This window comes from Taudactylus pleione, unplaced genomic scaffold, assembly GCF_031769625.1.
Source record: "Taudactylus pleione unplaced genomic scaffold, aTauple2 ptg000758l, whole genome shotgun sequence".
Classification (NCBI taxonomy): domain Eukaryota; kingdom Metazoa; phylum Chordata; class Amphibia; order Anura; family Myobatrachidae; genus Taudactylus; species Taudactylus pleione.
The window spans coordinates 8,008,438-8,025,743 of NW_028285160.1; the positions used below are offsets into that span (position 1 = coordinate 8,008,438).

The 17,306-nt window shown below is 40.6% G+C and overlaps 1 protein-coding gene across 1 annotated transcript in view; it reads left to right on the top strand.

The window, feature by feature from the left end:
* The window catches only part of IGF2BP3 (insulin like growth factor 2 mRNA binding protein 3), a 100,798-nt gene that overhangs the window by 69,385 nt on the left and 14,107 nt on the right, over window positions 1–17,306 (top strand). The window contains exons 4-9 of the mRNA XM_088457361.1: window positions 9,379–9,430; window positions 9,515–9,578; window positions 10,886–11,197; window positions 13,005–13,139; window positions 15,719–15,841; window positions 15,945–16,080. Coding sequence (XP_088313487.1) covers window positions 9,379–9,430; window positions 9,515–9,578; window positions 10,886–11,197; window positions 13,005–13,139; window positions 15,719–15,841; window positions 15,945–16,080 — 822 coding nt within the window. The remainder of the gene's footprint in view (window positions 1–9,378; window positions 9,431–9,514; window positions 9,579–10,885; window positions 11,198–13,004; window positions 13,140–15,718; window positions 15,842–15,944; window positions 16,081–17,306) is intronic.

Here is a 17,306-nt window from a genome sequence, read left to right on the forward strand (position 1 = left end):
ATTGTTCGATTAAACTTGAATGAAAATAGTTTTTATTTGTCAAGTACGGTATTTCTGCTATAACTTAAGCTATGCTTCATTTACACTGTCTGTTCTAGTATACAGAGCTGTCGCACAGGGCCCTGCGGGTGGCACCGCCACTGCTCCATGGCATCAGCAGGCAGCCCAGAGGGTGTCTGTAGAGGAGCCAGTAGCTCTGCTACAGAATTGAGCTCTGCACAGGCACCTCTGCCACCCCTCCCAATATTTAGTGAGTTGTTTTTTTTTTTATTTGGTACCCTCACCTCAAAAAAAAAAAAAACTGCGCTGCAATGGAAACAATACTGCTGCCGACAACTGGGCGATCACTACCAGTGGATTTGTAGATTTCCACAATCATTGTGCCTTGTCACCAGGTTACAACAAAGTTTATGGCCGAGATATCCTCACTTAATATCTGAATACTGTGCAAGTGGTATGCAAAATGATCGGACTACATCCTTAACCCTGTGAGAGTGCTCATCATGCAGGATAAAGTAGGTTAATAATTCTGTATTCTGCAGAATTGATTCCAGGCTGAAGCTTCGTAGAACAGAAATTCTCTATTTAGGTCTGTTTGCTCATTTGGAACATTCAAGGATCAAAATGTTCTCCCTTTTTTTTTTTTTTTTTTAATATATATGACGCAATATTGAAAAATTCTAAGACTTTTGTTTCTCTTTCCAAGCATGATACATTTGTGGGTAGTCTAGGGAAAAAAAAGAACACAATTAGGCTATTGGTTAGTTTTTTGTGAGAATTATCAATTAAAAAAAGAACTATTAAAAACAAATCTACATATGGCTATTGTATTTATAGTATAATTACTATGTTTTGCAATTTGCTTACGGTAGGCCTGTCTCTATGTAAAGTTATCAAGTATAGTTTGTACCAGTAAATGTGTTTTTAATATAACAACCTATGGTCTTGTAGATTGTTATATAACTGCAGGTTTGGATTTCTTGCTGTAGTGGGTACAGAAATAAATGTCGAATCATTTCACTTAATTTATTCCTGATATGGGTCTATCATACTAATTTAATCTTAGCTGTAGTTTTCATATACAACTATGCTCCTGATACAATACAGTACAGTAATGGCTTTGTGCACTAGGTCAGACAAGTGTTGAGTAGACAGATTATTCTGATCACGATCATTCTTCCGGGGTCTTTGATATAAAATATTCTCTTCATACACAGGGTCTATGAAACTGTTTCAGTCAACTTTTTTGTGTGTGCCCTCTTAGTTGCTAAATAGTATACAACCACGCCACCAGCAAGCTATTAATCGGGATATAGACAAAGATGAGACCAACACCATCTTAATACACACAAGCTCGCTATTATTTTGAAAGCCTTTATATGTCCATCTGTAAGACAAGGGGGTGGACGAAATATCAGGATAAATTCTTTTTAAATTTACACAATAAAAAACTAGTTCTTTTGTGATTATACACAATCACATGGGATTACATCAAATGAGTCACCGCTCTTGAAAGAGACCACCCTCTTTTCATGTGTAACCCTGAGTTTGTTGGTGCAAGGACTGGGGAGTTGTAGCTTTTTTTCATTGTGCTCACCCATACCCTGGCACTTTAGTTTTTTTGTTTTTAGGGTTTTGTCTGAAAGGTGTCAGGGCTTACTGATCTCCATGTAAAATGGAGGCACATCTATGCAAGTTTTGAACTGCCACAGTGCTTGGGATGAGAGGGACGCTTCTTAGCAGGCTTAATGTTCATCTGGAGGACAAGCCCAACTCATTCTTGGCATTGCGGGGTTTAAAAACAGCCACCAATCACACCAACTTTAAATTATATTGTGTGAAGAGAACAAGGCAAGCTCTTTAGCTCCTTAGATGTTATCCCATGGTTATCGTGTATGATCAACACCAGAGAATAACTCATACACTACAGAAATGAACACATCCATTCTAGCTTCAATAAACTCAGGGCTACCTTCATCTGCAAGAGTCCCCTCGTTAAAATTTTGTGGCACCTTAGTTGTTACCCTGCACTACAGGAAGTGTTAAGAATCCTGTATGTGTTCTAATGCCCCGAGATCTCCCCATCCTGAAATAACAATAATCACAGGAGTGCCCTAATGATGCAGTCGGTTGACTACTTTCAAAATATTATGCCTTGTTGAGCTTCCATATTGTTCCTTCACATTTATGCATGTCATTCAAGCTAGGGAAAAAAATATTATGTGCTCTCCAAGTGCAGATTTTGTTACAAAAATCTACCCAACAGAATTCTGATTTTAGCTGTTTTAGAAAGGTGGATTCCACTTCTGCCCTCACTCACGTCACTTCCAGGTACAGCTACTGAAGGAGTTTTATACTCTTCCGGTTTGGCATCAGACCACGCCCGATGCCTGGATAAGAAGTGGTCTCTCACGCATACTCCCTCTACTTCCTAAGTCGACCCCCCCCCAACAGTTCTTTTGCACAGGACCTCTATCTGACTCAACCAAGTACCTGCTGCTCCACAAAGCCATTCAGTCCTTACTGAATTCAGGAGTAATAATTCGGGTCCCCTCCTCACAATGGGGCAAGGGCTATTATTCTACCCTTTTCTTAGTTCAGAAGCCCAGTGGGTCTCATCGGCCTATCCTCAATCTCCGCTCTCTGAACAAGTTTATCAGGATGCCCAAGTTTTGTATGGAAACTCACCGTTTTATCCTAGCTATGGAGCCTGGAGATTTTATGGTTTCCCTTTACATTTAGGACGCTTACCTTGTGTGCCTATAGCGCCTTCTCATCATCAATATCCTCTGGTTTGCTATACTACAGCAACATTACCAATTTCGGGTTCTACCCTTTGGTCGTCAACGGCCCCTCTGGTTTTTGCCAAGATCATGGCTGTCATGGCGGCCTCACTTCGTCGTCAAGGGATCATACTGTTCCCATACTTGGACGATCTTTTGCTGTTAGTAAGCTCCCCAGAGACTCAATGCCATCTGCAACTAAGCATTACCTTTCTACACATGCACGGTTGGCTGATCAACTGGAAGAAGTCTTCCTTGACGCCTTCTCAAAGGATGGTCCATTTGGGAGCCCTCCTTGAGTATCGATTCACTCTGCAATGCAGGCCTTGGGATCAATGGCATCCACCTTTGACATGTTGGAGTTAGCCCAGGAGTTAGCCCAGGCCTCTACAACACCAGATCCCTTTCCAGGTGGAACGGACTTACCTCATCTGCTCAGATCCCAGATAATCCTCCCCCCCCAGAGGTTCGCCTGTCTCTAGCCTGGTGGCTACACACTCCCCATTTGAACCAGGGTCGTCCCTTTTGGATCCCGGATTGGGCTCTCCTCACCATGGACGCAAGCTTCCGAGGGAGGGGCGCAGTAACTGGCCAATACTCCTTGCAGGGCCGATGGTCCCCAATCAAGGCAATGTTGCCAATCAACATCCTGGAACTTCGAGCCGTATACAGAGCTCTCACTCTGACTCAGAATATTCTGAAAAACGGGCCAGTACAAGTACAGTCTGACAATGCCACCTCTCTGGCCTACCTCAATAATCAAGGGAGCACTGGAAGTCAATCAGCAATGACTGAGGTGTCCCGCATTCTCACATTGGCCGAACGAAATCTTCCAGCCATTTCCGTAGTGTTCATCCCGGGGCTTCTCAATTGAAGCGGATTTTCTCAGACGTCGCAATGTGCATGCAAGAGAATATGGTGTTTTTTCTTTTTGGCTTCGTGCTCACAGCTGAACACAGAGTTAGGACAGAAGGAGAAACAGATGGCAACAATGATGACCGTTGACCTCATCAGGTCCTTGGCGTGATCGGTTTTTGTATGTATTAGAGAAGATAATTACATAGGAGGAAACATGAGTGATCTAAAATGCAGCCATCTTGAACTGCAGTTTGGCATGCTATATTTGTATGTCTAATATAATGGGGAACAAATGCAGTTTGCTCTGTAACACGCATATATTAATGTAGATAGAGATGTTGGTCTGTCTCTGACCTAGTAAAGTAGATTAGGAAAATGTAAGTGTTTGCCACATGTTCCTAGTTTAGGGCAAAATTTACTAGGCGGCGGGTTCTAAACCCCAGCGGTTAAACGGCGATTTCTAAATACCCCATAACCGCTGACTAGTAATTTTAGTCCTAGTCCTGTTCTATTCTAAACTGTATTTTGACAGCAGTTTTGGTCTTGGTTTGGCTGCGGTTTTGCTATCCACAGGTTTACTGCCAGGGTTTAGAACCCGCCGCATAGTAAATTTTTCCCTTACACTCTGAACATTCCTGTCTTACTCAAAACAGGTTCCACAGTGCTCTGTGTGGAAATCCTGCAGGTTCTGGTAAGTCTTCATAGTGTGCATTCAAAATACATGGCATATGGAATTCCCCAGCTTCTCTAGGGTTTTTGTTTATTTCCTTTATTTGATCCAGGCAGAAAGTGTAAGTCCAGCACAGTGTGTCAGTAGTTTTTTCTTTAGTGAAACATGTCCCTCAATACTAACTGCACAAGGAGACTAAACCCAAGATGAGTGGTTTAAGAAACACGTTGTACGGATTTTGTATTCCAAAGCTCTTGCCTCACACTCCTGTCAGCAAGGGGAAGGGGGAGTTAGAATAATGTTGAGCTGGTAATTCAGCAGGCACTGCCATGCGTATAGTTATTGCCACAAGTCTTCTCAGGAGCTCTCTCTCTCTCTCTCTCTCTCCCTCCTGTGTGTGTGTGTGTGTGTGTGTGTGTGTGTGTGTGTGTGTGTGTGTGTGTGTGTGTGTGTGTGTGTGTGTTTATTGCACTGCTTGGATGTTTCAAAATAGTTTTCTGAGGCACTGCTTTAAAATGCAGTGAAGGTGTAATAGCCTGTGTGTGTGTGTATATATATATATATATATATATATATATATATATATATTGTGTGTGTATATATATAATATATATATATATATACACACACACACACTCAGTTCATGAGAAAATCGCACACATATATAATTGGGTGCAGGGTCAATAAGTCTTGATACAAAAAACACTTAGCTGCATCCATAGGAACAGTCAAGATAGACCAGCACACCAGCCTTATGGCAAAAATCAATCCATTTATTTTACAGTAAAAAAAAAAGCCATCAAGCTGCATATCAAAATATTCAGTGGTATATCGATACTTATCGAAGTAATGCAGCATCAAGCATAGTGATAGCTCCCAGCCCCGGCAGCTGTTTCGGTGTTACCACCTTCATCAAGGGTCAGCCACACTGAATGTGTCACCAGAGGCTGTATAAATACCAAGCTACCTAATGGTGAAAACACTCTCACCTGTGTGCGCACCTGAAATATGACATCACCCAGGAGGACCGGAGGTCTAATCCCGTATAGCAGAACACACGCCGCTTCCCCACCACTCCGTGGTCAGCAGCAGAGTTCCGTCTGGCTGGAGGTGACGTCACGGACACGGCGGAACTCAAGCAGCTTCCCCGGCCACACCAGACATAACTGCAGCGTTCCGTCTGACCGGAAATTATGTCATAGCCACTGACAAACTATAACAGAATAGAAAACGTCCCGTGGTGTACTAAGCCCAGATCACCATGACAACAGGAGGCAATCAACAAATGACAGCCTCACTGAGACACAGAACATCATAGGCAGCAACACCCGAGATCATAAAACATTGCAATGTATATAAAAAAATATTGATAAGTATCGATATACCACTGACTATTTTGATATGCAGCTTGATGGCTTTTCTTCTACTTTAAAATAAATGGATTGATTTTTGCTATAAGGCTGGTGTGCTGGTCTATCTTGACTGTTCCTATGGATGCAGCGAAGTGTTTTTTGTGTGTGTGTGTGTGTATATGTATGTGTGTGTGTGTGTGTATATATATATATATATATATATATATATATATATATATATATATAATGTGTGTGTATGCAGATTCCGGCACTCAAATGGTTCCTGGAAGTTTCCTTACCCGGGTTCCCTCCGTTTAATCAGCAAAGCTGCTGAATCAATGCATAGATATGTTTTGGTTGGTGGCACTCCAGTATTTTGTTAAATAAAGACAGTAGTGTTGACTCAATTAATGCTGTTTCTCCTGCCGAAGGTGCAATAAAGCACTGAAATGAATTGAGTCAACACTAATGTCTTTATTTAAAAACATACCGGAGTGCCGCCGACCAAATAGAAAAAAAAAAAAATTAAAAAAATTATATATATATATATATCTCCCTTAAGTCTGGGGACACAGGGCGGAATTCAATTGTTTCTACCCCCCTTCGCACCCGACGGAGCTATTCAATTGTTGCTCCTGTCGGGCGCGATCAGCTGCCAGCGCTCCATTTTAGCTCGCAGACCCAGCTGGGTGTGACCTGTTTGGGCGCCCAAACATCACTTTTCACGGTCGCGCCCAGCACTTTGGTCGGGGGTAGCTGCTTTACACGGCTAAACCCGACCACTTCGGGCACGATCAGCGCGAAAAATGGCAGCAACTGAATAGCGGCCCGCGATCTCCTGTCACTTTTGACGGGAGATCCGGACCGCGTAAACAACTTAATTCCGCCCACATGCAAAAAAGCATATTTTCAAAAAATTAAATGTGTATTCAATTAATCTATCTTTCGATATGATCATCCTTCACGTCCACTGGGAAGTACCACTTCAATTCTTTCTTCTTTAGACAAAGCCCTATTTAATGTGTGTTGGTTAAAAAAATATATAGTTAATGAGATTTCCTGTGTGTCCAGACTTTAGGGACACCCTGTAGATATAGAGAGAGAAAACGTGTGTATGTATAGAAATACAGATTAAAGGCACTCCCCAACAAATTCAGCTATCTGTACATTTAATTCATGCTTACAGCAATGCAACCTTTTGGTCCATATTTAGACATTTTTCAAGCAGCACAACACATGAATTCAGTAACAAAAGTACAGCTCCTGAGCAGGTGTCACTGACGCTGTCTATAACTACTACATACTTGCCTACTTTTGAAAAAGCGTTTCAGGGAGATTGTGAAAGCAGCACCTATGAGCACGACGGTAAAGTGGGCGTGTGCTGCTACATCTGAGAGGCGTGTCATAATACTGACTTGCATCCAAATGTAAATGAGCCCCAAAGCAGTTAGTAAGATCTATTTGGTGATGAAAACACACTGATGCTTTTCAGAAAATGCATGTAGCCATAGGGATCATTGTGCCTTATATCCAATGCAGGGAAATGGTACCGATTTCAATCATTTAAAGTATATATCTGTTTCTTTTTGTATAAAACCGCTACATAATGGGGGTAAGGTGCAGTCAGGAGAGACTGCTACTATTTCAGGGAGTCTCCCTGACAACCAGGGAGCGTTGGAAAGTATGAACTACTAGAGTGTGTGTGTGTGTGTGTGTGTGTGTGTATATTTGTTAAACACATACTTTAAGTTATTTCCAATTTTTAGGTATTTAACATTGAAAGTACTTATTTTAACTACTTGGCGGAGGCACTTTCCATTACTTCTGTTTGTTGTGTTGTCTAAGCAGAAATATGTAGCTTGATCCCACTCCAGGGTTGTTGTTTTTTATGACCTTTCTGAACCACAAATGTCTCTACGATAACCGTTTGAAATCCAGCTAATAATGGCATTTCATGTGAACTATGCCATCCTTTGCAATAGATTACTACTATGCACCTTGCTGCTGGTTGGTCCCTACAATGCATTAAAGAATGCAAGGTCAGCCACTCCTATCACTGGCCTCAAAGATCTAACATTAGTGTACGTCTCCAGCTTTCCTTCACCTTTGCCATTAGTGACGTAGGAGCCACAGAGTGCATTATAGGTTTCCAGCAGTTTGGATAAATGTGTTTACACACAGAACCAGTAACTAGGTACAGATGTGTTTTTTCTCATCTAGCCTCAATACGCCAAGCGGCACGACAAGCCTGGTGTGAGTGAGCAGTCGTGTTCCGTGCAACTCTGCTAGCGTTTGCGATCTGATGAGGCCGCACCTGGCGACTGTGCTGATTTAATTTGATATGTGACACTTGTGTATCTGTGTGCGACTGAGACTGAAAATGGTACTTGGTGTGGGGGAAAAAAAGCTGTGGCCGCTGCAATGTAGCACTTGACATGCTGATTGAGAGACTCGCGTCATATATCAAATGAATCCGCACGTCCTAGTCGCATCACATTGCGGCTTAGATGCATTTTTGGAAAGAAAAAGGCTAAAAAAACCACTCCTGGTGCTAGCAGTGTTTCACGGGACCAGGTGCGCCAAGAGACGCTGTTTGGTGCGACTGCAGCAGAGATGAGTGAAAGCGCATCTTTGTTACATAAAAAATTCCAGAATAGAGGGTACATTCAGGTCTGCAACATTTTTTACGTTTTTTTTGTTACGGTTTCAGCTCAAAAATAGAGGTGAAACAGGTAAATGTATTGTGTTGTACCTGTATGCGTTTGGTCTATTCAGCTTCCTTCCTTCACTCTTTAATCCCCACCTCATTTTTAAATGCTCCTTAGTGGATATTACATTACGGCTTTTCCAGCGGAGGACTGCTTTGTATTATGTATTAGGGGAATCCTGTGCTTAATCTTTCCTCTCTGGCACAATGAGTCTGTCATTTTCTTAGTTAAGGGCGGCTGTGGCCCTGCACATGGTGGTAAAACTCCAGCACTTGATGGTTAGCCAATGGGCATGGGGAATTTTAAGAAACCTGATGACTGCCTGCACCGTTCTCCCTTCTTTTTTGCTCCATTGACGAAAGACCTTACTCACTGACACCTTCCAGGCATGAAGGCTGTGTTTTGTTTTATGTGGCTTGCTGAGTGTTTTTGTTTTTTTGTTTTTTTATTGGGAGGGGGGTGTGATTGTTTTTTTTATTTATTTTTTATGCTATTTTAAGATTTGGCTTATGCACACCTTGCAGCTGAATGCACTTATGTGCTTCCAGAAGTTTGTTAGAATACATGAGAAGTTTGTTTTTAGGACACGCGAAGTGTGGCTTATCCATCGGGGCGATATGACTGCGTGTGCTGTACAGTACCACACACATGGCTGCCAGCCAGCTGATTGCTTACTTGGCAGTCTCTTTGCGTTTTGTGATTTCTTTTGATGGTTTCAGTTTGATTACCGCAATCTAAATAACTTTACAGAGACGAAAAGAACAAGATGTTTATGCTGGTTCATTGATGGTGAAGGCAGCCATGTATGACCAGTTGTATGTTAGGTTTTTTTTGTTTGTTTTTTTTTTTTTTATAAACCTGCAACTATTGTAAAGAAAATTGATAAAAAATAGATATGAAAACAAAGTTTATATACCTTTTCTGACCTTCATTATTCAAAGTTGATAAAATCAAGTGTTAATGTCTCTAAAAATGCTCTCTTAATTCTTGTTTCTCGTGTTCCTTAGGTACTGGACAGTCTTTTAGCACAATATGGGACAGTGGAAAACTGTGAGCAAGGTATAAAAGACCTCAGTCTAGTTGTTTTGTTAATAAAAATTTGGGAAGTGGACTAAGTAATGGTGTTTTTCTCAACATCCATAGTGAACACTGACACGGAGACTGCAGTAGTGAATGTAACCTATGCCAATAAGGAACACGCTAGACAGTAAGTATTGTCTCTCGCACAGAGAAGAAATAAACCCTGTTGGCACTGATGAGTGTCGGCAATTATAGTAGATAAAATTATTCTTAGGCCAACTCGAATACCACGAACACTGGCAACTGTCAAAAACAGGATAGTCACCTAGCAACCTAAAGAAGAAAAAACAAACCCACTATCTATCGATCTTTATATTCTCCCTCTTAATTGTGTTAGAGCTTTGACTTGCAAGGCTGACTTTCTTCATGGAAAATATCTATACATTGGAGGGACCATATTGACGAGAGTCTTGCATAAAATGTGTACATATCTAGATTAGAAATGTTGTGCTAACAAGACCTAGGGAAAGAAGTTACTTGGTGGCTTATTTGGTGGTATCTGTAGATCAGGAATAGGTAATACTATAAAGCTCTCAGTAAGAGACCCCTAATAAGTTGGTGCTTTTTGAGTAAAACTTGTATTTTATTTATTTTTCCAAGCTACTGTAGGAGACTTTTTACTTTGCTGACAGTGTTTTTTTTTTTTTTTTTACTCTTACATTTGGGAGACATTAAGAACAATAATTTACTAGCAAAGCGTTAATTCATCTGTTCTCTGCCACTGTATACTCTGGATACTTTAACGGTAGCATTTCATTGGTTATTCTGCCTCCTTGTGGCTAGCTGGAAAATTTTGCTTATATTTTGTTGATCGAAGTAAATGAATGAATGGGACTGCGCCCTATGTGGCTGTTACAAGGCTGTTAAATGCAATTTTCCCAAGTATGTACAATAGTCGATGTGACAAATCCAGTTGAGTGCAAATGTGAGTTTGTGCTCAGTTTGATGTCATTATAACCCACATTAGAAGTATGCTCATATGTGCAGAGTTGAAAAATCAGATCCATGATGAAATCCTGTACAATGGATAATTTCTAAAAAATTTTTTTTTTTTTTTTTACCACTTTCCTATTACAAACCGCTTAGTATGCAACCAGTGTACATTTCTAGAAATAAAACCGAACATAGTTAAAATTGTACTGAAAAGTTTTGTATAAAGCAGTCTCTTGTCTTGACATTCAAAGTTAAGGTATAAAAATTCTCCAGGCACAATGCAAAGAATAGTGTATTGATTCTAATAATAAATATATATAAAAAAAAAATGACCTTATTGTAGTGCAAAGTTAAAAAAAAAGTCAAATAGCTAAGCAGCAGTGTTTGATTAGTTTTTTTGTTTTTTTTTCTTAAGCAGTCAAACCTTTTTTATGAAATTTAATTTGAAAACTTGACTTTTTTTTTATTTTATCTTTCTGCATTTGCTCCATTTCAAACCAGGGGCCTTGAAAAACTGAACGGCTATCAGCTCGAAAACTATTCCCTTAAGGTGACTTACATTCCTGATGAGATGGCCACACAACAAGCCCCCACCCAGCAGCAACAGCCTCAGCCGCAGCAGCCACACCCTCAAGGGAGGCGTGGGTTTGGGCAAAGGGGGCCTCCCAGGCAGGGGTCCCCTGGTGCTGCTGCGAGACCGAAACCTCAGTCGGAGGTTCCGTTGCGCATGCTGGTGCCCACACAGTTCGTAGGGGCAATAATCGGAAAGGAAGGGGCCACCATCAGAAATATTACTAAACAGACTCAGTCAAAGTAAGTTTATTTGAAACTATTTGCTCAGCCAACTTTAGACACTGTGCCACTAAACTGCATGTCCTCTCCCCTTGCACCTGCTTCATTAGGAACTTTCATTTTTTGTTTTTATATATGGAACGTATACATACAGACATACACTAGCGAGCTCTCCCGGCTTCGCACAGGAGCAATTTGGAATTTACGACTATAGTCTTAGTTGTTTTTCCTTCTGATGTCAACCCGAAAAGATTTAGTTTTGACATGTCACGCAAAAGGGCCATGTAAAGTTGTCCCATGAGCAAAAGAGTCTCCACTTAAGTCATGTCCAGCCACGTTAAGTGTCTGTCCCTGTGCTTTTATTTGCCATGCCAAAGCAGACTCTTATCGGGAAATGGGCTACTTTCAAATTAATCGTTTCTCACATAAATGAAATAAAAAAACAAAAAGGGACAACTAAAATTTTGTACCGTTTCTATCAGTAAATAAGGGTTTACATCAATTATTTCTGGAGAAACCAAACAATACGTATCAATCTCTACATGGTATAAAATTCCATCGTTGTGATTACATTTTTAACTGTTTAGGCATTGTAAGTCAAAGCGATTGGACGTTGTTTAATTCATTGACTTGCTTCATTAAAATTGTCACTGCTCGGCTCCCTTTTTTTCATACATTGTGTCATACACCTAAAACTTCCTCGACAAATGCTCTTTAGAGTAGTAAAAACTGTCATAATCCATCCAGAGATTCTTTAGATTAGCATGAACAGACGGACGCCGGCCAGGGACTTTATTTTATACTGTGTGTGTATAATTAAAAAACATCCAGAAAACAGTGCACTCACCAGGTTTTTGATAAATGAAGAATGAAATGGATTGATGTGAATAAAAACTAGACTGCTGTGAGACCTTCCTCAAGACAAGTCAACTTACCAACAGTTCCTGTTGGTAAGTCGACTTGTCTTGAGGAAGGTCTCACAGCAGACCGAAATATCACGATTCATGGATTGATGTGAATAAAAACCATTCTTCATTTAGGCGGCACTTCATTTAGGTGGCACTTGTTTATGTGTATCCCGAAGAAGGGGTTTAGCACCCCGAAATGTTGTGTTTTTACCCTCAACTGCAAAATTGGGCCCTCCTACATCCAATGTACTCAGCCAGCTTGGGTGCCTTTGCTATCCAATAAATGCAATCCGCTCTGGCACTTCAAGGACATGCCAATAAGGCACGGCATTCCAGGGATTTTTTGAAAGATATTTCTCTAATGAGGTGCGTGACCTATGTACCTTATTAGATAAATATCTTTCATAAAATCCCTGGAGTGCCGTGCCTTATTAGCATTTCTTTGAAGTGCCAGAGTGGATTGTTTGTGTGTGTATATATCTATATATCTAGCTCTCGCTAATATTTTAACATTTAGGTGAAGCTTCCCATGAGAAATGTAGACCGCATTGCATAAGATGAATTGTCATTGCAGTTATTATGTTGTGGAAACAATGTGCTTTCTAGTTCACCTGGTAAAAGAAGTAAAAGTAATGTGTATGTTGATTTATGTAATATAAGAACGTCTACTTTGGAACTCTTATAGTCTGACCCAAAGTACTGAAGATTTAAATATACTACCCTACATACGGTGAAGGGAACAGTCTTGATCAATAAGCCTAGCGGGTCACGTGGTGCCACAAAGTCCTGTAAATCGATAGGCTCACAACATGGCTGACACCACTGTGACAGGTACACCTTTATGCAGGCCTTACAGTCTTCCAAATGTGCAGTCTTTTTTTTGAAAGCATAATCAGTAATCTTCTATATCTTTCTCCCAGAATTGATATTCACCGTAAGGAAAATGCCGGTGCGGCAGAGAAACCAATTACTATCCACTCTACTCCTGAAGGTTGTTCAACAGCTTGTAAAATAATTATGGAGATCATGCAGAAGGAAGCTCAGGATACCAAATTGTAAGTAAAGAGTACGAGGTGTGTACTGCAAGTCCGCTTTGTGGTTCTTGGGTGTATTTTTTTTTTTCTTTGGCAAATCCATCCTGTGGCTGTAACGTCCCCTTCTCAGTGCAAGGAGAACAAGCATTTTGTTTTGATAGTTATTTTTGAATTTTAAATTTGTCTGATTATAGGTAGATAACTTGAATGCATTTGCCTACATTCTAAAACACTGGCAATAATTGATCAGTTTTTGTACTAATTGGTAATAGATCACAAATGCATTAAATTCATACGAATGTGATCAACCCCTTTTATATACAATCCAGATAATACAGTAAGGGTAATAGTAATTGAAGACCCAGCATAAAGTTTATTATTTTTTTCTTTTCTATACATGGTCCATTAATGCTTCTATTCCAGTCAACCTCCAATATATAGTGAGTTTGGAAAGTCCCTCTGTAGGAACTGTGTGCTAAGTGTGTGACACAGTGGCGGCTTCAGAGCTGTGGCTGCAGCTCCGTCTAAAATTCAAATAGGGGAGTCGCACCAACATGCCACTCCAAACACTGCCAAACATCGCCAGCCGGGACTCACTGGCAGTTTGTGTGACTCCCCTATTTGAATTTTGGACTGTCACGAGCTTAGCACACAGTCACTGCGGAGGGACTTTCCGGTGTACAAAGACCCTAGAGGCTTATGTAATAGGGTGCTATCTGCAGCCGCTGCAGAAACTCCTGCGAGTCTACATGTATTTTTAAAGCGACAATCATTTTAAAGGCAAAACCAAGCTGGTTTTGCCTTATCATGATTGCCGCTTTAAAGTACGGGAAGACTTGTAGTACAGATCGCACCCTATTGCACAAGCCCCATGGTGTTTTAATCAGAGGAGGCGGTTGACTTAAGATGGGTTTACAACCGATATATCTGCAGACGATGGTTGTTCGTACACACTGAACAACCATCATCTGTCATCTAGGCGGCGCGCCACGACCTCTAGTGCAAGTGTACCGGCGGTCAGGTCAGCTGAGCCCGTACACACAGCACAATGCCCCAATATATCTGCAGATATATTAGGCATCGGCTGTGCAGCACAGCCAACGAGATATGTCTGTACGACGTTTAAGCATACGCTGCTACACGCTGACCGACGCACACAAGATATATTGGCTGATCAATTGATACGCCAGTGTGTACCCAGCATTAGATTTTATTTTTTTTTTTGCTGTGCATATAGCATTACACATTTTAAATTCAATCAGTCCCCTGTTTTCAACATAAAGGAGGTTTAAAATACTAAGTGAACTAGTTGTACTTTGTGTTGCAAAGACCAAGGTACATTTACTAATAATTATGACCAGGGATTTAAATAAATACAATTAAACATAGCAGGGGAAAAAATGCATACAAAGTAACTCCTGAGAGCTAAGATTAAAAAAAAATACCCATTTTATACATTGTGTATATATAAGTATGCTTTAGTTCAGAAGAGTTACAATACAAAACTCTACAGCTGCAGAGAAAGTGTGTCTCACTAGATGCAAGATGAGTAGGAAATGGCGACTTTTAAACATTTAAGCACTAAGGGTCAGAGATGGACGCTAATGTATGCACCGCTGCAAATTTTTCCCGGATTCACAGCTGCGATAATATGCAAATGCTAGTTTCAGCCTTCTCCTTGCGACAGACAGTGCAAGTCCTGAGACGCCCACTTTCCCTGTTCTTGGACCGTGCAGGTCCGCTGCTGGGCTCTAAGACTGCACCATTGCGATCACCATCAACACTTACATCCTATGGCTCGCACAGTGTGTCTCTCTGAACATGGCCTCTACGGCTCTGCATTTGAGAATGCAGCCTTGTTCACTGACACGCCCGTGACATTCCCATAACACGCCCATCTTTTTTTTTTTTTTTTTTGTGTTCACTTCAAAACCACCTCCTAAGACGGTGATTCACAACCTCGGTCCTCAAGGCACACTAACAGTCCTGGTTTTAGTTATATCCATGATTGTGCACAGATGGTTAAATCAAAATAACTGAGGTACTAATTAAGTCACTTGTGCTAAAGTATGGCTATCCCTAAAACCTGGACTGATAGTGTGGCTTGAGGAACCCCTGTCCTAAGAACACCCATAGCTTTCCACCGCCAGCTCAAATGAGAGCGATCATGTACGCAACATTGATCTCTGCGCACACTCAGTGGTGCGTATCCGCTGTAGGGGTTTCCAGGACTTTTTGCGCATGCACAGAAGCGAATCGCTCAATTGCGCAAATATAGACACTGCGTCCACCACTGAATCAGGCCCTAAATGTATTTGGTTGGTATCTAATCCCGGATCACTGACCTCTCCAAAACATGGAATAGTGTAAAAGATAAACTAATACGGAATCCAACTGCGGAGAGGTATCTTTTAAACTTTCAGGCTCACCACCATTCCGGGTTTTCTAGACTGCAGGTGTTCAATATAAAGATGGTGCATAGGTTTTCTATAGAACCGCTTCTTTCTAGATATTACTTTTTTGTCCACGTTACATTTATAATAAAAAATTCAGCAGCCTAAAAAATAAGGGTCAATTATACTAACTTTTTGTATTTCTAGCACTGAAGAAATTCCTCTAAAGATACTTGCTCATAACAATTTTGTTGGCCGTCTCATCGGCAAGGAAGGAAGAAACCTGAAGAAAATTGAACAGGACACAGATACAAAAATCACAATATCTCCGTAAGTTGATAAAGTCCAGCCGAGCCCTGTCTTTTCATCTCTTCACGATGTAACCCTCTGTCCGACTCTTACCATTCTATCTATCTATCTTTGATGGCCTTAGACTGCAAGACTTGACGCTATATAATCCTGAGCGAACTATAACCGTAAAAGGCAGCATTGAGGCCTGTGCCAAAGCGGAGGAAGAGGTGATGAAGAAAATTAGGGAGTCTTATGAAAATGATATTGCGGCAATGAATGTAAGTCATCCACCTAATCTGGCTGAGTGGGAAGTGGAAATGTATTCCTATAACCTCTTGCAAAGCTGGAACGGAAATGATCCAACCTGAATGGAATGATGCTCCAGATTCTCTGACTTGCTAGAGTATTAATCTTGCTGCAAAAATGCTTTTTTTAACCCCTTATTCTGCAAACTTGTTTTTCCAAGATCATTGTATGCTACCAGTGGTTGGGTATGTTTTTTTGGAGAACACTGTGCTGCTAAGAAATGAGTTCACTTAAACGTTGTGATTTGCCTTATTTCACTTATGTGCTTTATTCTATATTGTCAAGCCCATTCAATTAGAATAGAACACTGGAAAATTGTATCAAGCCCTTTGTTTAGGTACTAATGTGACTGTGTGTGTGAGCTCCTACTACTTTCGCCCTAGAAGCTCAGTGTTATGCTGTCAGAATAGTTTAGTTTGATACGCAGCTTCCACTTTCAACCAGTCTGTAGAAGTATGTTGAAACTTTTTGATAACTGCTAAATTGTTAGCAGAGTTCTTAATGTTTCTTTGGAAACTAGAGCTTCACAATGTATGTACTTTAATTAAACACATCCAGAGTTACTTTCACTTTTTTTTTTTTGTAATAAGAAAAAGTCTTAAAAGTAGAGCGAACAGCAGATCACTGTCATTAATGGTGTAATTAATATATTAGTGTTGCCTTCTGTAAATATGTATGCAGCTGACAAAACTAAGCTGTAAAGTAGTTTCATGTAGTAGATCAAAGCTAAAATATTTGGGACCTATTCCACTGGGTGTGTGGGCAGGGGGTACCTGTACCTAATAGTTTTCCTGCTAGGTAGTCTTTTCAAAGAAATTGCAGATGGCTTCATTGATACCAAACAACTGATTTTGTCAATTGGCCACATATGAAACATATGGGGTTCAAATGCACTTTGTCCATTGTTTATCCATATAACATGAGTACACACAATACAAGCTTTAGTACTGGGGGAACATTTCCTACATCTTTGTGTGTTAGTATAAAACAAGCTTCAATTTACTCTAGTACAACTACGACCAGTGCTCCGTTTAACATTACTATTAAGCAATGTTTTAATGTATGCCATTGAATGTTTTTCAGGAGCTTGAGGCTTTCTGCTTTTGCCAGCAAATTTGATTCCAAAATATGTAAACCTATAATAACGAATAGAGCCTTGTATAGGCGGAGCCACAAGAGTTTGTCTAGTGGTCTGGTT